This window comes from Mytilus edulis, chromosome 14, assembly GCF_963676685.1.
Source record: "Mytilus edulis chromosome 14, xbMytEdul2.2, whole genome shotgun sequence".
Taxonomy (NCBI): Eukaryota; Metazoa; Mollusca; class Bivalvia; order Mytilida; family Mytilidae; genus Mytilus; species Mytilus edulis.
The window spans coordinates 7,793,054-7,817,842 of NC_092357.1; the positions used below are offsets into that span (position 1 = coordinate 7,793,054).

Sequence of the window (24,789 nt, forward strand, 5' to 3'; positions counted from 1 at the left end):
AGAAATTATCAAATTTTCTTTAAATTATTTCACTCTGACGCGGGGTCAAAATTATAAAGTTAATAAAACCTTGTGGAATTGGAATGTCTACATACACAAAGATACCACATAATCTTGTTATGTCAAAGTAGACACATTTGTATGAAACTGTAATTCTATCGTATACAAATTTAACTTAAAACCGAAAAGATTTTTTTTTTCGAAAATCACGTTTAAAGGTTACAAAATAAGTTGTGATCGTCTGTTTCTTCACAGACAACCCCGATTTATCGTCTTTTCAAAAGCGTTTCAGATTTTTGTAGTATATTTTATCGGAGAAAAGTCTATGTATACAATGAAGTAGCCATTAGAAGTTGAGAATTCAACATTCAAAACAACACTCTCTCCTCTGTCTTAGATCTCAAAAGATGTAGGCCCAACGAAAACAGTCAGCAGATCGATGATCAAGAAGAAGTCTTTTCATCATTTTACATCAACAAAGAAGTTGAAACGTTCTGTTCTTATTCAATTGATCTTTTCAATAGAGGATATCATACAGATGTAATAGGGGCGTCAACTTGCTTGCATTATTTCTGATTATCCAATGAATCCGTCAAATTCCCAACCCTATCTATCAACAAACATTACATAAAAAAGAGAGTTTGCAAAAAAGAGAAAAAGGGGAAAAGTGTGCAGAATAAAAAGAAAAAAAAGAGAAAAATAGTAAAATAAATGAAGAACAAAGAATAATTAATTTTATAAAAAAGAAGAGAGAATTATGACAAAAAATAAATAAATACAAGATTATAGAGTAAAATAGTCTAAACCATAAAAGAATAAAGAAAGGAATAAAGACCTCCCTCCAAACCCTCATAAAACCTAGCTGTTATACTTACCAATGCTAAAAGATTGGCAAAAGCTGTAATATTCATACTTTGTGGTGAGTTTTTACGGAGATTGTTTTTCATTTCTTTGACCATAGAACACCTATTACAATGTCCTCTATGTTTGAATCCCTTATTGACTGTCTTAGATTCTGTGTCTTCACAAGCGTTACACATCTTATATCCTTTCCACTTAGGGAAAATAGAATAGGCCTTCCCTTGAACGTCTTTTGACGAATCGTTCATCTCCGCCGCTAAATTTTTACTTTCGAAAGTTTTATCCTTGGATACATCTGCCGTGATATCATTAAATTGACTTCCACTCGCCTTCGCCGCGCTGTTTTGGATTTTCTTGGATCGAACACGTCTTGCAAGGTATAAAGTTTCAACATTTGAGTCGGATTCTGGTATTCCATCTTGACTATGAAAACAACCCATGTTTTTATTAAATCCTATTTTTAATTCACGGTTTATTATTAAAAGAAATTAAGTTACTTCCTCTTTTAAGTAAAGTTAAACATCATCACTTACGAATATACACTTAATGAAACACTACACTGTATATTTCACTATAGTCACACAATGTTGAATTTCTAAAACTACGACTTCAAATTGTAAAAATTGACAAATGTCTATGTACGGTGGTTTTACAATACATATATCTCGCACCTGCTGGCTACAGTATAAAACAGTATATATAATTCATCATCGGATATTATCTAAGGTGCGTGAAAACTCTGTTCATACGTAACAATTAGTCCCACTTCAAATGAGTTTCCTTCCGGTAGGTTTTAAAAATACATTTCGATGGATACAGGTCACTGTTGAATGAATAATACTCATCTCATACTAAACAATACATGTACATGTATGTTATAAATTGTTCCGTATTTCACTTCCAACACCGATAACGGTTTAGAAATCTGATCGTTTAAGAATGAAATTGTTTACTTAAATCGACAGACTACTTGAGAAGATTGTATTTTACCTGAAAATCAATCTCAGGTATATAACAGTGACAATATCTGATACATGTAGATAGATAGATAAGTAATAATATTGACACTTCACACATCACCTGGTTACTATAGAAACAGACAATGGACCAATGGGCAATGACATTGAATTAAAGAGGTGATTAAAAGATTAATGTTGTAATGACACTAAAAAAGGACATGTTTGTCAAAAGCCGAATGGGGAATATATATATATTTTTTCCTTAAATTCTTCCTTTTCTAATTAATTATCAATTTTTGCTGTTTTGTTATAAGATTATTGAATTAAAAAGGTGATTACAAGACTATTGGCACAGAAAAGGACATGTTTGTCAAAAGCCGAATGGGGAATATATTTATATATTTTCCCTTCAATATTTCCTATAATTATAATTATCCACTGTTGCTGTTTTGCAATCAGTTTAGATTTAGAGTAAAACGTATCTTTTTCATACTGAAACCATTTTTGGAGAAGATTTATTTTAGAAATTGAGAAAACGTCTATTAATGATATCTTGACAATTCAAAATGTTAGTTTACCATAAATAATATACCGCCTGGTAAACCTTAAAAACTAACAAAATACGTTTACTAGTAATATGCTGGGTCAGTACAATAGTCCCTTTTATAACTTCCTGTACAGAGTTGTTTATGGTATTAAACATGCACAATTAATCACAGGTATACTTGTCTTTTTTTTACCTATTTTTACCTTTTCTTTAAAAAAACTACCTTTATACTTTCATATATGTCTCTATAAAACTGCCAATATGATTCAAGTAACATTTTTTTTTACTTATTTAGTATATAGGTCTTTTCAGAGACAAGTGCATGTGCTATTGGACAGCCGCTTGGCATTTTATCAATTTAGAATCAATCTGTTATTTCTGTAACATGTTAACATTAATTTTGGTATAGTCATGATTGTACATCTAGAAGGGTTTGTCTGACATTGACTTCATCTTCATGGCTTATTTGTCAACTTGAAGATTTCGTGATGAAATCCCTTTTCAGATACCATAAGCAATAAGTCAATTACATGTATATTTTATGTGTATTAGTTACTGTATATGTATATGTCCGTCTGACAGTGTATATGTCCATCTGACGGTGTACTAGTATATGTCCGACAGGCGGTGTATATGTCCGTCTGACAGTGTATATGTCCGTCTGGCAGTTTTTAAGTCCTTGTGACGGTGTATATGTCGGTCTGACAGTGTATATGTCCACCTGGCAGTGTATATGTCCGTCAGGCGATGTATATGTCCGTCTGACAGTGTATATTCGTCTGACAGTGTATATGTCAGTCTGACAGTGTTTATTCGTCTGACAGTGTATATGTCCGTCTGACTGTGTATATATCCGTCTGACAGTGTATATGTCCGTCTGACTGTGTATATGTCCGTCTGACGGTGTATATGTCCGTATGACAGTGTATATCCGTCTGACAGTGTATATGTCCGTCTGACTGTGTATATGTCCGTCTGACAGTGTATATGTCCGTCTGACAGTGTATATGTCCGTCTGACGGTGTATATGTCCGTATGACAGTGTATATCCGTATGGCAGTGTATATGTCCGTCTCACAGTGTATGTCCGTCTGGCATTGTTCAACTGATCATGTCATTTTTCATGTTTAAATCTATAACTCAATGTTGCCATTAGCAATAAGCTAAATCAGCTATATTTAAGATATGATATGAATTTTAGGTGTACACGTGCATCTTGCATGGTTCCTCTGTCCTAATTCTCTTGTTTACAGTTTAATAATATGTCAACGTTATTCCGATTTTTCTGCCATTTTTAAATGATATAAGCATTTATTTATGTTATCTATATTTGGTGTATAGAATTATTCTTAAGATGTACACGTGGTCCGTATGACTCTGATCTCATTTGCATGAATACATACAATTTATATAAATGGTCTGACAATGCAAAAGATATTCGAACGGGCGAAAGAAACAGGACGAAAAGTGAGGCTCGCCGAGATGATCCATCTCGTATCGAGTATACAACTTAATTTTATAATTCCGATCATGTACATTTATTGTTCTATCCTTTAGTTTACATACACACTTCAATCACCGCCTAGAAGGCTCCAAAACATACACACTTCAATCACCGCCTAACAGGCTCCAAATCAATTGTCACACAAACCAATCACCGCCTAGAAGGCTCCAAATCATACACATTTCAATCACCGCCTAGAAGGCTCCAAATCAATTGTCACGCAAACCAAATTAAATATGTACAGTTTGTTAGAAGCGGAGTAGATTAATACTTTAATCGTACATGGACACATATACCTCATATTTATTTGTATAACTGTTATTTGTACACTAATTAATTGGTTCCAGGATAAAATGAATTAATTCTATTTGATACCTGTTGAAACACTTTTACAAATAATCAACATAGGCGAAACATTTGAGCGTGTGCACTCTTATTACAAGACTCACTAAATGGACGTCATACTAAACTCCAAAACATACAAATGAACTAAAATGAAGAAAAAAACAAGAATGTGTCCCCAGTACACGGATGCCCCATCCGCACTATCATTTTCTATGTTCAGTGGACAGTGAATCTCGTATTTGGCCTTAAAATTAGAAAGATCATATTACAGGGAACATGTGTACTGAGTTTCAAGTTGATTGAAATTCAACTTCATCAAAAACTACCTCGACCAAAAACTTTAACCTGAAGCGGGACGAACGGACAGGCGCAAAAATGCGGCAGGAATAAACTGTTTTGTGAGATCTCAACCCTCCCCCTGTACATCCAGCAAACGAAGAATAAACAAACACATAGGAATCATACAGTAACACGCAGTTTAAAAGAAGTCAGAGTCGGATGTCAGAATAGGTAACAGAAGAAACTAAGCAAAATGACAATAGTTCATAAATTAACAAAGGACTACAAGCAATTACTGACATGCCAGCTCCAGAACTCAATTAATTTAGACTGATTGAAATAGTTTGTCTTCATCATAGCAATTACTGACATGCCAGCTCCAGACTTCAATTAGACTGATTGGAGTATGTTGTCTTCATCACCATGAAAACCGAGCACAATCCCTCCCGTTATGAGTTTAATATCAAACCATCATTAATTACATCCAAAGTCGTTTTTCGGCATACCCGGCGTAGATTTAAAGCTTTTTTTTTTAAAAAAACAAAATTGCTTTCAACATCTTTTCAATATGCTCCTTGTTTCAAAAGTGTATATCATTGATAAGTGTATACAGTAATGAGAAAACAAGATAGAGAATATGGTCGGTCAAATTCGTTCTGAATATGCATTAAATATCGCCCCCTGGGTTGGTGAATATGTATTAAATATCGCCCCTTGGTCGGTGAATATGCATTAAATATCGCCTCTTGGTCGGTTAATATGCATTAAATATCGCCCCCTTGTTCGGTGAATATGCACTAAATATCGCCCCATTGGTCGGTGAATATGCATTAAATATCGCCCACTTGGTGTGAATATGCATTACATATTGGCCTCGTTGGTGTGAATATGCATTACATATGGTCCCTTTGGTGTGAATATGCATGACATATCGCATCCTTGGTGTGAATATACATTTCATATCGGCCTCCTTGTTGTGAATATGCATTAAATGTCGGCCTCCTTGGTGTGAATATGCATGACATATCGCATCCTTGGTGTGAATATACATTTCATATCGGCCTCCTTGTTGTGAATATGCATTAAATGTCGCCTCCTGGATGTGAATATGCATTACATATCAGCCTCCTTGGTGTGAATATGCATACTGATATATCGGATCCTGGGTGTATGCATTTATGCATTTTATACTGAACACCCTCTGCATAAATGAGCATGCATGAAATATTGGCTTCTAGATACCACTAGCTACTGCTAGTGAAGGAAGATAAAGACTAGCTACTAGCTATATAGGTAACAGGTTTGCATGAAAAATCGGCAGCTGAATGAATAGGTTAGTATGAAATATCGGCTTCTAGATGTATGCATATGTATGAAATATCGGCTTCTAGATGAATGTTTGTATGAAATATCGGCTTCTTTAATATCAGGATGTCACTGGAAGATATGCACAAAATATTGGCTCCTAGATGTATGCATATTTAGGAGTTGGGCTTGGTTGTGATTGTGGGTTGGAACCCCCCGTTTTTTGGGACGATCAATGCATTTAAATGGGGACATGTGATTGGAACCCCCCCCCTTTTTAACCTGGGTTAGGGACCCCCTTTTGAAAATGGCTGGATCTGCCCCTGCACCCACAAGTCATTTTAAATGAGTTTGTACGTTAATCAGTTGCCAATTGGACCCAAACATTCTAGTTTTTTTTAATTTGGCACATGGAAAAAGGAACACGCATACATATGTAGATATAATAAATACATTGCTTCGCTGAGCGCAGCTGTATACAACTGCAGAGGTCTAACCCTCAACAGTTGGAGCAAAAATGGACACAATTTTCGCACTTTATGGTCATGAAACTTGTGTTTAAATTTCACAGATTTCTATTTACTAATACTAAAGTTATTGTGCGAAACTCAAATGTTTTCTGACAACGATGACGTAATACCAATATACAACCACAATTTTTTTTCGGCCGTATACAAAATTATAGTATGTCACTATGTGTATGTGTATGTTTATGTATAACATTTAGCACTTTGAACTTACAATGAGCTAAAACCAAAAGATAATGTAAAAGTCTGCGGAATTCGCTGATTTCTCCATGTTCTCAGGCTCAGGAAGGTTACACAGTTCCTGTTACACTCATACCCATATCATAGTTCATAACTTAAGGATTCAAACTTTATTTTGATGATTTTTGGCAAACAGGAAAGGTTACGTTCTCTAAACATCCTCCCCAAACCCAACCATTATTAGACGGAAGTTGACATTACGCATGCACTGATTCAAAATTTTAAGGACAATAACAGATCAATGGCAGGTCAACAGCAAATCTCACAGAAAAAATTTCTATATGAAATCTGAGAAACAAGTTGAATTATATAGAGTTTACACATTTCCTGATTACCTGAGATTACCCTCATAAAAAATACTAAACAACATCGTAAATTTCGTGATCATATATCTAATTAATCTGTTATAAATAATAATATTTCATCTGAAAACATTTGTATATCAATGTGGCCACCTACACTAATGATACATGAACGAATTATTATCAAAACTATTCTTACCAAGTACCTTAAGACTGATCTTACTAAGTACCTTTAGACTTACATCACTAAGTATCTTTACCTTTGGTTGTGGGAAAAGATCTATTTTGGACATTCCTCCATGTGTTTAATTAGAGACTCACCTCTGGTTGTGGGAAAAGATCTATGTTGGACATTCCTCCATGTGTTTAATTAGAGACTCACCTCTGGTTGTGGGAAAAGATTTATGTTGTACATTCCTCCATGTGTTTAATTAGAGACTCACCTCTGGTTGTGGGAAAATGTCCTTCATGTGTTTAAATAGACTCTAATTAGAGAGTCACATCTGGTTGTGGGAAAAGATCTATGTTGGACATTCCTCCATGTGTTCAATTAGATAGACGCACCTCTAGTTGTGGGAAAAGATCTATGGACATATACCTCCATGTGTTTAATTAGAGAGACTCACCTTTGGTTGTGGGAAAAGATCTGTTTAAGACATTCCTCAGTGTGTTTAATTAGAGACTCACATCTGGTTGTGGGAAAAGATCTATGGACATTCCTCCATGTGTTTAATTAGAGAGACTCACCTCTGGTTGTGGGAAAAAATCTATGTTGGACATTCCTCCATGTGTTTAATTAGAGAGACTCACCTCTGGTTGTGGGAAAAAAATCTATGGACATTCCTCCGAGTGTTTAATTAGAGAGACTCACCTCTGGTTGTGGGAAAAGATCTATGGACATTCCTCCGTGTGTTTAATTAGAGACTCACCTCTGGTTGTGGGAAAAGATCTATGTTTGACATTCCTTCATGTGTGTAATTAGAGAGACTCACCTCTGGTTGTGGGAAAAGATCTATTAACATTCCTCCATGTGTTTAATTAGAGAGACTCACCTCTGGTTGTGGGAAAAAATCTATGGACATTCCTCCGTGTGTTTAATTAGAGAGACTCATCTCTGGTTGTGGGAAAAGATCTATTAACATTCCTCCATGTGTTTAATTAGAGAGACTCACCTCTGGTTGTGGGAAAAAATCTATGGACATTCCTCCGTGTGTTTAATTAGAGAGACTCACCTCTGGTTGTGGGAAAAGATCTATGTTAGACATTCCTCCATGTGTTTAATTAGAGAGACTCACCTCTGGTTGTGGGAAAAGATCTATGTTGGAATTCCTCCATGTGTTTAATTAGAGACTCACATCTGGTTGTGGGAAAAGATCTATGGACATTCCTCCATGTGTTTAATTAGAGAGTCACCTCTGGTTGTGGGAAAAAATCTATGTTGGACATTCCTCCATGTGTTTAATTAGAGAGACTCACCTCTAGTTGTGCCATAGCTGTCAACTGACACGTATTCTGTGGGTGTGACCTGAGATTTTTGCAATTCTAAGGAATCACCCGGGACACCGCCGGGTCATTGAATAATCCGGGAATTCCGTAAATGACCCGTTTTGACCTGGATTTCTTGCCTTGAGATTGACTTCATAAGTGATTTTTCTTGAAATACCGGCAAATTTGTATTTCTTTCATGAACAGGAAGTTCAGCTTGCTGTGTAAACTGTCAAATTTAATGACCCATTAAGTGCACAGATTTGGTGTCAAACACACTGTTAATTAACACCAATTACCTTAGCTTTAGGATGTAAATAATTTTGTGTACAACTTGAGTTTCTTCCCCTTTTTTGTCACCATTTAAAATTGTTCCTTATATTTACGTTTTTGGGGGTAAAAAAGATTAAATCTTGTACAAACAGAATTCAAATACATATTGAAATATTGCTTTTCATTATTTTCATACCTTAATACAATTATGAAATAAATAGTTAAACATTATTTTTTCATCTATACTTCCTTTAACTATTTCACTTTATTTTACTATACTCTATTTTCGATTCCTAGGAGTGTCTTCAGATGTTTCAGGGCTGTCAATTGTGTAAAAGGACGTCACATAGTTCCAATTGTTCCTCCATGTGTTTGATTAGAGAGACTCACCTCTAGTTGTGGAAAAAGAACTGTTTTGGACATTCCTCCATGTGTTTAATTAGAGAGACTCACCTCTGGTTGTGGGAAAAGATCTATGTTGGACATTCCTCCATGTGTTTAATTAGAGAGACTCACCTCTGGTTGTGGGAAAAGATCTATGTTGGACATTCCTCCATGTGATTGTTACCATTTCTGTAAATCCTCAAATTATCCAGTTCCTGTATAAATAAGGAAACTTTCTAGTTATCAAGTACATGTACTGGTTAAACCAATAAAACCCTATAATTATCTAGTACCTCAGTGTTAAAACAACAATGAGTAGAGATTATCAGGTTGTCTGCATATATTGTAAAATATCAGCTCCTAGTCACAATTTGAAGCTTAATGTCGAGTTCATAGAGGCTTCATATCATGTCAAACAGCTGATATTTTACAATATAAACATGATAAATATAACAAGAGATGTCAAAATGACAGTAAACTGGATTCTTTAACATTTATTTGTGTTCTGGCATTTATCAATATTACAAGGACCAAAACTCCTAATAGGTAAAATTTATGATTATCAATATCAAACTTGACTTCCATGTTGTCAACAATAACAACATATAAACTAGATAGAAAATGACCCTCTAGCAGGACAAACTGTGTGCCCTTAATGCATAAAGTAAGAAAAAATTACTAAGTCCACCTACCTAGGATTTTGAAAATATCTAGAATGCTTCTAAAGTTAATGAATCCCATTTCTGTTGTATAATCTGCTAATAATACTCAGGTAGCACAATTTTTCAATCTTTCAAGAACCGAAAGGTTTGGTTGAACGGTTCATGAGCAAATGCACGGACACAACATTTTTTAAAACTTTCAAGAACCATAACTCCTGAACGGTAAAAGTCAAAATCGTCATTATTAAACTTGACCTCAATTTTGTTGTCAGTAACAACATATTAAAATTTCAAAAAGGTTTGGTAGAACGATTCATGAGTAAACATGGTAAATGCACGGACACAACATTTTTTAAACTTTCAAGAACCGTAACTCCTGAACGGTAAAAGTCAAAATCGTCATTATTGAACTTGACCTCCATTTTGTTGTCAGTAACAACATATTAAAATTTTAAAAGGTTTGGTTGAACGCTTCATAAGTAAATGCACGGACAACATTTGGTTGCCGCCCGCCCGCCCGCCGTACATCCCCAAATCAATAACCGACATTTTTGACACAAAAATCCGATTAAAAATGGATTTACCTGATTGTATAAGAGTATTTTGCATGAAATAAACTAGTGTTTTTCTTTGTTTCACAAGCAGAAGATGACTTAATAAGTTTAGATCAAACTTAAGGTATATACTTAAATTTAGTATATATATTCTAGTACATGTATATAACATTGTACATGCATTGGTTCAATAATGTTTTCTTTGTTTCACAAGCAAACCAGAAGATGACTTAATAAGTTTAGGTCAAACTTATGAAGGTACTTATATATATATAAGTATATATAGGTACTAGTATATATACTAGTTGATCTAGTTGATACTAGTTCATGTATATATACATTGTACATGCATTGGTTCAATAATTTCGATAACAGTAAATGTTGAAGAAACTCATTTTATACAACTTCAATGTTTAAATGCAACAAAGTTTTAAAACATGTAATTATCGTCCATACCCCTTAACTACAAATACATACCTAAAGGCTGTTTGTCTTCCATAAAATTCATTCTGAAATTAAAAAAAAAATAATATCATTTATTTGAAAAGGGTTTCAATCTTAACTATTTGAAAAAAATTAAATGGGCACTATTCCTTTTTAAAGCAAAGTTCTGAAAATTTTCAATAGAACTGTGAGTGAACACACAAAATGATACCTGGCCTTATATTATAATATATAATATATTTTGTAATAAACAATAACGCATATATCATAATGGAAATAGAGCATTGCCACGACACGACAAATTACATTGAAAAAAATACATTTTTTTTTTACGCCAAATGTGATGCTATCCAAAATTTCTGGGGAGAACACTGCTTATAATACTATACTATAGTATATTTTGAAATACCAGTTCTACAGCAAATCTCTCCTGTCTTTGAAATTATGCTTACAGGAAGATATCAAACTTCAAAGTTTTGATAGGTGACACATGGCAAACTTTTCCACAAATTTAAGACATCAATTTTCTTGTTTTAATTATTTTACATTTGTCATTTCTGGGCCTTTTGTAACTGACTTTGAGGTATGAGCTTTCCTGATTGTTATAGTGACCTATAGTTGATAATGTCTGTGTCATTTGGTCTCTTGTCTCAATAGCAATCATACCACATCTTCTTTTTTATATAAATGATCTTAAAAAGCAGTCAATGTTGTCCAACCAGGAAGCTGATTTGACCTTCATGTGACCTTAAAGTACATTTTGTATTATAATCCATTGTAAATTAATGATGTATAGCTTCAAATTATTGACATTTTTGTTATTGGTGCTAATTTTATTGGAAGATGGATAGCCTTAATGAATTAATGAGAAATTTTAGAAAACTTTTGGTATACAACATGTACAAGTAGTATTAAATAAACTTAAGAGTCTTATCACAATTCACGAGTTGATTTTTTTGTCAATCACTGTTCACAGAAAATAAATTTCCATGATCACGGATCACATTTTATAAAAAAAAAATCTGTAGAAAAATGGATCACGATAGCGAAAATGCGCCGATCACGAAGAACGAAAATAACCTATCAGGCCCCTCATATAAATGTTTTTCTACTTTAAAGTTTACATATTGCATTTTTAAGACAGTAGAGGTATATTTTGACAGAGTTCTGCCGAGTCCCTTAACTATCCCTAGTTATTTTAATATTGTTTTTGCTGTATGAACAATCCAGACCAAAAAACTGTGGGAAAGATAAAATCCAATTGTTTGAATAAAACAAATATTTAAAAACTTACAATTTGAGAAATTAAGATCAAAACTGACATAAAGGTTGATAAATGTCATGGTCAAATGATCATCATGTAACTGACCTTTAAATACAAGAAATTCACCCCAGAATTTGTTTACACAATATAAACTATGAATAGACTTAGTTTCACTCATTGAATATGAACATGAGATATGTAGGATGTAGGATGTCAAATATCAAAATTATTCAAAATCATTTTTTCTCCTTCAGGGATATGTCAAGTTTAAAAACCTACTTCAGATATAGTGTTGTCATTAGAGGTGTTCCTTTGTTGCTATCATATTGAGATCATTCATTTAAACAGGAAAACTATATATATACAAAAAATTTGAATATTATTAACATCAAAAGATTTCTAATTAAAGAACCTTAAGTTAGTACACTCACATTCCCAACATTGTCATTGGAGAAATAAAATAAGTGTAAAAAAAAAAGAAATTGTATAAGAAAAAAAAAATTGAATCATAATTTCCTGTAAATATGTACATCTACATAGTATGCCCTTATTATCTACAAAGTTTCATGAAATTCTGTTGTGTGGTTTCAGAGAAGTTGTGATGACAAACTGTTGCAGTAGTACATTAAGGTAAATAAGTTCAAAGCGGCGTAAATCCTAGGTTTGAGAGGAGTTGCCATGACAAGAAACAGGACTGAGGGACTGACGGACAGGTCAAAAACATTATACCCTCCGCAACTTCATTGCGTGGGGTATAATCATGATCATTACTGAACCATTATATTTATACCTCTAGATATAAATGAAAATTAGATCAATCTTAAAATGATATGTTTTAATACTAAGACAGCAACCTTCCTAAATCAAAATCAAAAGATTTCTGGTTTCTGTCATTTTCTTATGAAGCACAACACTTAACAATCCCCAAACTTCTAACACAATCATCAATTTCACGGTACACTTGTCAAAGCCAAAACATTAGACAGCAAGTTACTATTCTCTAATTTTTGTGTTATTTTCACACACAACCTGTTTGAGATCAGCGGTACATGATTTTTTTATCTTGATATTCTGTTATTTACATTGAAGTAACAATACCTCAGGGGAGATAATATTCATTAATAATTCATTTTTTATGTAAGATAATTCAAAAAATAACCATCAGGTTGCGGGAAGAAAAAATAATTCTGGATTGAATAACTTTTTTAAGTAAACAATTGAGAATAATAGTTATAAACTTTCTGTGTCTTGATCCCTTTTATGGATTTACCTTCAGCAAAAACTGTCAAAGCCAAGGATTTTTATGAGTCTTCAAGTACCGAAAAATAGCACATACTTTCCCTTTATAGTTCAGCTATATTTACAAATGAAGGTAGATAGCCCTTGTGAGATAATCTTATAGATCAGTTATATTTACAAATGAAGGTAGATAGCCCTTGTGAGATAATCTTATAGATCAGTTATATTTACAAATTTAAATGAAGGTAAATAGCTTTGATGAGATAATCTTTCCCTATATAGATCAGTTATATTTACAAATGAAGGTAGATAGCTCTGATGAGATAATCTTTCCCTATATAGATCAGTTATATTTACAAATGAAGGTAGATAGCTCTGATGAGATAATCTTTCCCTATATAGATCAGTTACATTTACAAATAAAGGTAGATAGCTCTGATGAGATAATCTTTCCCTATATAGATCAGTTATATTTACAAATGAAGGTAGATAGCTCTGATTAGATAATCTTTCCCTATATAGATCAGTTATATTTACAAATGAAGGTAGATAGCTCTGATGAGATAATCTTTCCCTATATAGATCAGTTATATTTACAAATGAAGGTAGATAGCTCTGATGAGATAATCTTTCCCTATATAGATCAGTTATATTTACAAATGAAGGTAGATAGCTCTGATGAGATAATCTTTCCCTATATAGATCAGTTATATTTACAAATGAAGGTAGATAGCTCTGATGAGATAATCTTTCCCTATATAGATCAGTTATATTAACAAATGAAGGTAGATAGCTCTGATGAGATAATCTTTCCCTATATAGATCAGGTATATTTACAAATGAAGGTAGATAGCTCTGATGAGATAATCTTTCCCTATATAGATCAGTTATATTAACAAATGAAGGTAGATAGCTCTGATGAGATAATCTTTCTCTATATAGATCAGTTATATTTACAAATGAAGGTAGATAGCTCTGATGAGATAATCTTTCCCTATATAGATCAGCTATATTTACAAATGAAGGTAGATAGCTCTGATGAGATAATCTTTCCCTATATAGATCAGCTATATTTACAAATGAAGGTAGATAGCTCTGATGAGATTATCTTTCCCTATATAGATCAGGTATATTTACAAATGAAGGTAGATAGCTCTGATGAGATAATCTTTCCCTATATAGATCAGCTATATTTACAAATGAAGGTAGATAGCTCTGATGAGATTATCTTTCCCTATATAGATCAGCTATATTTACAAATGAAGGTAGATAGCTCTGATGAGATTATCTTTCCCTATATAGATCAGGTATATTTACAAATGAAGGTAGATAGCTCTGATGAGATAATCTTTCCCTATATAGATCAGTTATATTTACAAATGAAGGTAGATAGCTCTGATGAGATAATCTTTCCCTATATAGATCAGCTATATTTACAAATGTCAGAAGGTAGATAGCTCTGACGAGATAATCTTTCCCTATATAGATCAGTTATATTTACAAATGAAGGTAGATAGCTCTGATGAGATTATCTTTCCCTATATAGGTCAGTTATATTTACAAATGAAGGTAGATAGCTCTGATGAGATAATCTTTCCCTATATAGATCAGCTATATTTACAAATGAAGGTAGATAGCTCTGATGAGATAATCTGTATCTATATAGATCAGGTATATTTACAAATGAAGGTAGATAGCTCTGATGAGATAATCTTTCCCTATATAGATCAGTTATATTTACAAATGAAGGTAGATAGCTCTGATGAGATAATCTTTTCCAATATAGATCAGTTATATTTACAAATGAAGGTAGATAGCTCTGATGAGATAATCTTTTCCAATATAGATCAGTTATATTTACAAATGAAGGTAGATAGCCCTGGTGGGATAATCTTTCCCAATATAGATCAGTTATATTTACAAATGAAGGTAGATAGCTCTGATGAGATAATCTTTCCCTCTATAGATCAGTTATATTTACAAATGAAGGTAGATAGCTCTGATGAGATAATCTTTCCCTATATAGATCAGTTATATTTACAAATGAAGGTAGATAGCTCTGATGAGATAATCTTTCCCTATATAGATCAGTTATATTTACAAATGAAGGTAGATAGCTCTGATGAGATAATCTTTCCCTATATAGATCAGTTATATTAACAAATGAAGGTAGATAGCTCTGATGAGATAATCTTTCCCTATATAGATCAGGTATATTTACAAATGAAGGTAGATAGCTCTGATGAGATAATCTTTCCCTATATAGATCAGTTATATTAACAAATGAAGGTAGATAGCTCTGATGAGATAATCTTTCTCTATATAGATCAGTTATATTTACAAATGAAGGTAGATAGCTCTGATGAGATAATCTTTCCCTATATAGATCAGCTATATTTACAAATGAAGGTAGATAGCTCTGATGAGATAATCTTTCCCTATATAGATCAGCTATATTTACAAATGAAGGTAGATAGCTCTGATGAGATTATCTTTCCCTATATAGATCAGGTATATTTACAAATGAAGGTAGATAGCTCTGATGAGATAATCTTTCCCTATATAGATCAGCTATATTTACAAATGAAGGTAGATAGCTCTGATGAGATTATCTTTCCCTATATAGATCAGCTATATTTACAAATGAAGGTAGATAGCTCTGATGAGATTATCTTTCCCTATATAGATCAGGTATATTTACAAATGAAGGTAGATAGCTCTGATGAGATAATCTTTCCCTATATAGATCAGTTATATTTACAAATGAAGGTAGATAGCTCTGATGAGATAATCTTTCCCTATATAGATCAGCTATATTTACAAATGTCAGAAGGTAGATAGCTCTGACGAGATAATCTTTCCCTATATAGATCAGTTATATTTACAAATGAAGGTAGATAGCTCTGATGAGATTATCTTTCCCTATATAGGTCAGTTATATTTACAAATGAAGGTAGATAGCTCTGATGAGATAATCTTTCCCTATATAGATCAGCTATATTTACAAATGAAGGTAGATAGCTCTGATGAGATAATCTGTATCTATATAGATCAGGTATATTTACAAATGAAGGTAGATAGCTCTGATGAGATAATCTTTCCCTATATAGATCAGTTATATTTACAAATGAAGGTAGATAGCTCTGATGAGATAATCTTTTCCAATATAGATCAGTTATATTTACAAATGAAGGTAGATAGCTCTGATGAGATAATCTTTTCCAATATAGATCAGTTATATTTACAAATGAAGGTAGATAGCCCTGGTGGGATAATCTTTCCCAATATAGATCAGTTATATTTACAAATGAAGGTAGATAGCTCTGATGAGATAATCTTTCCCTCTATAGATCAGTTATATTTACAAATGAAGGTAGATAGCTCTGATGGGATAATATTTCCCTCTATAGATCAGTTATATTTACAAATGAAGGTAGATAGCCCTGGTGAGATAATATTTCCCAATATAGATCAGTTATATTTACAAATGAAGGTAGATAGCTCTGATGAGATAATCTTTCCCTCTGTAGATCAGGTATATTTACAAATGAAGGTAGATAGCTCTGATGAGATAATCTTTCCCTATATAGATCAGCTATATTTACAAATGAAGGTAGATAGCTCTGATGAGATAATCTTTCCCTTTATAGATCAGTTATAGTTACAAATGAAGGTAGATACGGTAGCCCTGGTGAGATAATCTTTCCCAATATAGATCAGTTATATTTACAAATGAAGGTAGATAGCTCTGATGAGATAATCTTTCCCTCTATAGATCAGGTATATTTACAAATGAAGGTAGATAGCTCTGATGAGATAATCTTTCCCTAAATAGATCAGCTATATTTACAAATGAAGGTAGATAGCTCTGATTAGATAATATTTCCCAATATAGATCAGTTATATTTACAAATGAAGGTAGATAGCTCTGATGAGATAATCTTTCCCTCTATAGATCAGGTATATTTACAAATGAAGGTAGATAGCTCTGATGAGATAATCTTTCCCTATATAGATCAGCTATATTTACAAATGAAGGTAGATAGCTCTGATGAGATAATCTTTCCCTTTATAGATCAGTTATAGTTACAAATGAAGGTAGATAGCTCTGATGAGATAATCTTTCCCTATATAGATCAGTTATATTTACAAATGAAGGTAGATAGCTCTGATGAGATTATCTTTCCCTATATAGATCAGTTATATTTACAAATGAAGGTAGATAGGCCTGGTGAGATAATCTTTCCCTATATAGATCAGTTATATTTACAAATAAAGGTAGATAGCTCTGATGAGATAATCTTCATTAATAATTCATACATCAAATACCAAAACATTCCAGATATAAAAATAAGTTGCCTGAAGAATAAATATGATGAAAATCATGTTGACAAAATTCCTATATTAACTTTTGGACAAAAGATTATGGGATAATAACTGTAAGGTAAAAGAAAAGCCATATTTACCATATGTTTTATGTAAGATTCTGTCTGGTCAGAAGTTAGTAGCCATGATGATAGTTATTTACAGATTTGATATTGCTGATCATTGTACTTAACACAATTTTCCCTTTTATTTTATTGTTTTGAACATATATGAAAAATTGTGTTAACAAAAAAAAACAACATATCATTTTATGGGTAATATCTCTTCTACATACAATCCTGTCTTCTTCATAAGGTGAGAGTGTCTTGATTGGGGACCTTCATTCTGTATATATTCTATAATTGTTTAGACCAGTAACTCTATTTTTTTTTATCCATACATGTAATTGTCCATTCTTTACTTTTATATTAATAAATTTCATTTCTTTATATTTCTGTGCTGGATTATTCTCCAATCTTTTACCTTGTAAAAAAGAATTGTCCTCTCTCTCTCTCTCTCTTTTTAAAACTTTTTGCCCATTGTTGGCCATTATTACCTATTCTTTTATTTTTTTTGCCTATTTTACTAAATTCTATTTGTGTTTGGCCCTTTTTCTTCATCAGTTGTTTTTTACTCTTTTCTTTTCTTTGAAGCCTGTTTTATGTACATTACCTTTTTTTATCCCTTATCTCTACTTTTTTGTCAATTATTCTCTATTCTGTAAACCAGATCCTCAATGAAGGATGATGAACAACACTCATAAGTCGAACAGGGATTGACACAAGCATCATGATCATGGCGAAAAACAGAAAACAACAGTCCATATGCAAACAAGTACTTTCACACTTGGATAAAAAAAAAAAGAAGAAAAAAAATCAGTCTAACACATTAAGTGCCACCTTACTAAGAAAAATGTACACCATTGAATTTATTTCGTAACAAAGATTCACAGCAGTCAATGCTCTGCTGGATAAAACACAGAACGAAAGGCGGCAGATTCTTTATTTATAATTAGCAAAATTTACAAGAATAACACCTGACAAAAGGTGTCAAATACTTCCTATAGAGTTACATGCAGCAATATAACAAAATTAAAAAAAATACAAAACGTCAAAAGATGGCAATAGAAAACATGTCACACCTTCATATATACTGAACCAACTAAGTTTTAACGAATAGTTTTTGCTTGTTGCATTTTGCTCAAAGTTTATATAAATTACATACAGAATGTATATATATATCCCCTTACTGAAAAATCAGCCTTCTGGCGAACTGTTGCGGCAGATCTGCCGCAAACACTGAGTAAGGTTGCTGCAAATAGTTTGCGGCAACTTCACCGCGACTTTTTACCATGCAAATGAAGGTTGCGGCAAACTTGCCGCAAAGTTTGATAGCCTTATATAGTTTGTGGTGAACTTCTGGCGAATATTTGTGGTGAACCTCTGGCGAACTCTGATAGCCTTATGTAGTTTGTGGCGAACTTCTGGCAATTTTTGTGGTGAACTTCCGGCAAACTTTCAAAGCCTTATATAGTTTGCGGTGAACTTCTGGCAAATCAAGTGATAATGATGCCCTATGACTACTTTTATATGTTTATTCTTTTTTCAAAACTGTACCTCTTATTCAAAATGATGCACATGTGGATCAAAATTAATTATTATAACTAATAACTGATATTTACCTGCTCACCTTTTGATCAAATTAAATTTTTAAAGAAATGTGAAAAAGAGAAATAAAAGTTGTGACCACAATAAAAACAATGTAGGTACATGTATATTTATTAATTTACTCAGTGCATAATTCAGAATGAGCTGATTAATTTCTTAACAGATTCATATGTATGAAAAAATCAAGAACAGATCTGTCTTTATAAGGCCAATTATAAAGAAACTGGGATTAACATGATTAAGGCATTACAACATAAAGCATAAAATCATATCTAAAATATAAATCTGACAAATGTGATTAAATAATATAGAATTACAAATTGTTTTAAAGACCTTTCCTGCAAAACATTATTATCCACAAAGTTTAAGATTACAACTGTAATGATCTTTCTCTAAGGGCAAAAAGAGTGTAACACAATCGTTATTTCAAAATGGGGGTTCTTTGACATAATTTTTGTACCAATAATAGCAAATTAACATGCAAAAACTGTCTAAATTAACTTACAAAGAGATGATCAATGATGAATAGCCTATTCCAGGAACTAATTGAATCATATATAACTCAGACATCTATCATATATAACATCCATTTACTTTTAACATGAAAACACCAACATTAAAAACTCCCTCCTATTTCAAATTCAAAGAAGCAGGAAGTCTGATTTTAGTACAGGGAGCATGCTCAGTATGCTATAATGTTTGCGGCGAAGTTCCAGCAAACTTTAGGACTCCTTTAAAGTTTGTTTACAAATTTCCTTCAAATTTAAGAAAGTTAAGAGTTTGCGGCAACCTTGCGGCAAACTTTTACATATGTTTGCCGAAAGGTCGCTGCTAGCGGCGAACACTGGTGAACAACTTTCAGGTCTTCTGGCGAACTAAAAAGATTGCCGCAAGGTTGCTGCAACCTTACCGCAAGGTTGAAGCAATGTTTCTCTTTTCATATATATGAAGGTATTTTGTTATTTTTAAAAATTTTGATTCAATTGTATGTTTGTGAGTTTAGTGCAGTGGCAGATCCAGAAATTATCATAAGTGGGGGCCCACTGACTGACCTAACAGAGCAACCAAATTTTTTTAATTGTGGCGATTAAAATTCGTCATTGGCGAAAGAATTTGGCGAAAGAAATATATAACGATTTATTTTCAGCCATCTTGTTTATTTACTTTTTTTCGGGTTTCTCGGACTTTATCCGATCAGACAATTATACTCTGAATTCACTTTGAACTCGTTAAGATTTTAACAGAAAATCAATAATCAGCTGATTGCATTTATAGCTATCGACATCAAAGGACTAATTAATAAAGGTGTTGATTGTATTGTATTATATGACAAAATGATATGGATAAATGGCGTCCGTCACATGTCTCAAAAGGGGTTTATTAACCACTTGGCGATGCACGTGTTTGAATCAAAATTTTGACGATTTCTCTCGATCCTTCTTTTCTCCTTCTTTTAATGATAACCCGGGCGCCCAGCCAGAAAAGAAAACTGTTGTTATGACGAAAAATGTTGAAAAGCAAGAAAGGTCTCTGATTTAAAACTTTATCATTTAACTTTGATATAGATAATTGATTAGAATAGGTACTTTAAAGTCGTTTCATTGACACACGTGTTTCAAGCATTATCATAGTTTTACTTATTTACGATGGTCTAGGATAGAAAAAAGAAAACTGTTCTTATGAAGAAATCTATTCAAAAGGTTGGCATCTAAAAAAAAGACAAGTTTTAAAAGAAAAATATAAATTTGTGTTACTTGGCGAAAAAATAATAAAGTCGCGAAAAAATATATTGTTTTGGCGAAAGAGGTGGCGAAAAAAATAATTGACCCAGGGGAAACCCTGCATTACAGTAATACTTGTTTAGCATGTTCAAGTCATGCTGAAGACTGACTATGGGTGTTGCATTTTCTCTACAAAGAACAAGGAAGAAGACCCGACCCGTTCAAGCATGACTGGTGACCTTGGGCTGTTTTCTACTCTTTGAATGGTTGTTGTCTCTTGACACATTCCCTCTTTCCTTTATCTATTCTATTATTTCATGGCTCTTTGAATATAAATATAAGGAGATATAATATGATAACCAATAAAGACAAAAAAAGTAAAATCACAAAATTCTGAACTTAGAGGAAAATCAACTTTCTAATCATGCTAATACAGACCAAAGGTCACTAAATGGCCTTCAACAATATGCAAAAAAAATTCTCACTTTTGGACAATCAGCTATTATACTGAAAAGTTGTTAATCAAATAAATGAAAACTTATTGATAGGAAGTTCATTATTGAAAAATAATTGATATCTTATTTATCTACTGTCACTCCTTTCTCTGTGACATTTATATATCATTGTATAACCATTTATTGTTAGTGTTACTTGGTGCTAATAACATGTGAATTTGATCTGTACTTGTTTGTCGGTTGTATTAACAGTCATGCATGACAGTTGTGATACACCTTATCGCTATTTGTCCGCCATTACTGGATATCACACAGGTTCCCGTAAAATTTTGACGATATAAAACAAAATATCTGACGCCACAATGGAAAAGTGATTGTTGTATGCGTCAAAAGTTCAAGCGAAGGCAAATAGCGATAAGGTGTATTGTAACTACCAAACTGCAGTTTAAAAAATTCAAAATTAATGGGTTTGAAAATACAGTAATCATTATTTTACATTAATCTCATTTTAAAACTGAGGAAATTGAAAGTAAAGAATTATTACATGATCAAAGCTGTCAGGGCCTATAACATACATGAACTGCAGTTGCCCCTCCCTCCCCCTGAAAAAAGGGTGAAGCTTTCCATACATATGTTTGCTTAGAATCATCATGTATGACAGATGGAAATTTCATAACATAAGGTATATGCATACAAGGTATGACTTTTGCGTTTGAAAAGGTTTATACTTGGTTTTCAAAGTTTAAAGTGTCTGTTGAAGTATTAATTATCACCTATTTGAACTAATAATTGTTTAATCAGCAATTCTACAGTGATAAATTTACCATTTGAAAACAATTGAGAGGATATGATTAGAAAAACAAACCCCAAGCTGATCAATACGACTTGAGAAATTCCCTTTCTTGATATCCAGCTTAGATGAAGCCATTTGAATATTATAAAACATTAAGGTCAGAAAAATGAGAAATCATTATGCTAAAAAATGTTAATTTCTTTCAAACGTCGTAAGGTTAACAATACACTGCTACAGTGGGTTACAAAACCAAACACAGAAGCTGACAAATACTTTATTGTTGGTCCTACATGTTCTGCAACATCATCAGGCAGTCTGGTATAGACCCATCATGGAAAAAGACTTCTCCTTGGGTTTTACACACAGATAATATGAGATTATATGAATTTACAATGGAGAAAAAGACTCTTCTTCTATATCCAGACAACAACATTAACAAACAAAGGGGTAACTTCCACGAGCATGATGAGGACATTATTACAAGAGAAAACATCAATAGCATACATGTAATATAAGAAAAACACATAACAAATTAATTACAAACAAACCGTGCACCGCGACAAAGTTACTGAGAATCGTCGAAAATTACCTGCTTACCACAGCGCTATCAAAAAAATCCTGGGGAGAACACTGAATCACATTAAAATTTTAACCAATTTGATGCTTACGGTAGCCGAAAATTATCGTTTTACGACTGACGGTAAAGGGAATTACCACCTCTGAGCTCTCATGAATCGTCAGAGGTCTAATTTAAGAAATTATCAACACCGTAATTTCTGGAAAAAAACATTAATGTGATTCATTATTAAAATTCAGTTGATTTTATATCAAAGAAAGCGTACATTTCAACATAAAATTGAGAATGGAAATGGGGAATGTGTCAAAGAGACAACAACCTGACAATAGAACAGACAACAGCAGAAGGTCACCAACAGGTCATTAATGCAGCGAGAAATTCCTACACATGGATGAAACAAAAAATACTGTACACATCATTTGTCAATTTTTTTTACCGTTATTCTTCAATTAAGGTAGCACAATACAAAGATTTTTTCACTCCCAATCAGACAACTTTAAACTGATGTAATTCATTTTGAACATCCTTCTTTACATTTTATAAATGAGATACCAAAAGAAAGACATGAAAGAAGAAAGATTAATCTTTCAAATTGTGATAATTTCATTATGACATAATTATTACATAATTAATTATTATGTAATTAGTTGCTATATTGTGATGTTCACACTTGAACGAATTTAGCGTCTTTGTTCTTCATAGCATCCCAAAATATTTTACAGATTCTTGTACAGTTTTGGAGGTCAAACTGTGTTGTGCAAGAATCTATAAAGTATTTTGGGATGCTAGGAATAACAAAGAAGCTAAATTCATTCAAGTATGGACATCACAATACCGCAACTAATTACATAACAATTAATTATGTAATAATTATGTCATAATGAAATTATCACAATTTGAAAGATTAATCCTTCTTCTTTCTTTTGGTACCTCATTTATAAAATTTAAAGAAAGATGAGTGGAATTACATCAGTTTAAAGATGTCTGAGTGGGATGAAAAATCTTTGTATTGCGCTACCTTAAGACCGAATCCGGGTCCGTTCGCCCTGATTCACGTTCGCCATACTACGTGTTCGCCCTGATACCTGTTCGCCCAGGGTCCATTCGCCCAGATTTATATTTTTTTCTGTTTGTTGTCCAGTCGCATAATTTTAAGTATTTGAACAAAATATGTTAAAGTTTGTTTACAAATTGACAGAATATTTATATTGCCGCAATCATTTTATAATTTTCTCTTTGATTTACAGAGTAGAATTGGTATGTACAATGTATTTCTCTTTATTGATATTTGTTAACAAAATAATTGTATTCAGTCAATCATGAATGTATGCAGTATAACTGAGACTAGGACTGTCTCTGAGTATAATAATGAACTTGTAAATCCGTTTCATGATTTACAGTTCGTACATCATTGTGTTTATTAATTTCAAGCTGAATATTTTATCAAAACAAAACGTTTGATTTTTATTAATAATCCATCAAAAGACAAGTATCTACTGAAGACATGAAAAACCTCTCCACTTATTTTCGAAAACTCTTGCGACAAATTCAACACCTGCCAGACAGAACTGCAAACGTAGCTTCACATCTTCTTCTTGGACGGATTACCATTGAATCAGAAATACATAAACGAATACTGAAAACCTTTGGAAATATCATAAGAAATGAAAACTCAATTGAAAGAAAATTAGCTATCAGACAGCTAGCAACAAAATCTCTACAATCTGGTAGCTGGTTTACAAAAACTGTTGAAATTGCCAATATATATGACTTACCATCGCCATATGATATTATAGATAACCCACCCGGGAAACAACTTTGGAAAAACCTGGTAAATAAAACCGTCAATGATCACTGTATAAAACAAATGATAAGTGAAGCAAAATCGAAATCTACTCTGTCTCGCCTAAATTATGAAAATGTCAAAGAAGGGAAAATACATAACATATGGAAAAGCTGTGGCACAAATCCATATGCCATCACATCTGCCTCCTTAAAGGCAAAGTTAGCAACAGGGACAATATACCTGCAATATCA

At 32.8% G+C, this 24,789-nt stretch overlaps 1 protein-coding gene across 2 annotated transcripts in view; it reads right to left on the bottom strand.

The window, feature by feature from the left end:
• Nucleotides 1-24,789, bottom strand: part of LOC139503210 (inositol-trisphosphate 3-kinase homolog) — a 58,920-nt gene that overhangs the window by 32,929 nt on the left and 1,202 nt on the right. The window contains exons 2-3 of one of the 2 annotated variants that reach the window (XM_071292972.1): nucleotides 10,705-10,736; nucleotides 9,144-9,226 (exon numbers count right to left, since the gene is read on the bottom strand). In XM_071292972.1, the coding sequence (XP_071149073.1) occupies nucleotides 9,144-9,176 (33 nt within the window). In that variant the 5' untranslated portion in view covers nucleotides 9,177-9,226; nucleotides 10,705-10,736. Of the gene's footprint in view, nucleotides 1-875; nucleotides 1,944-9,143; nucleotides 9,227-10,704; nucleotides 10,737-24,789 lie in introns of those variants that run through there. The other variant, XM_071292971.1, reaches the window with a different exon arrangement.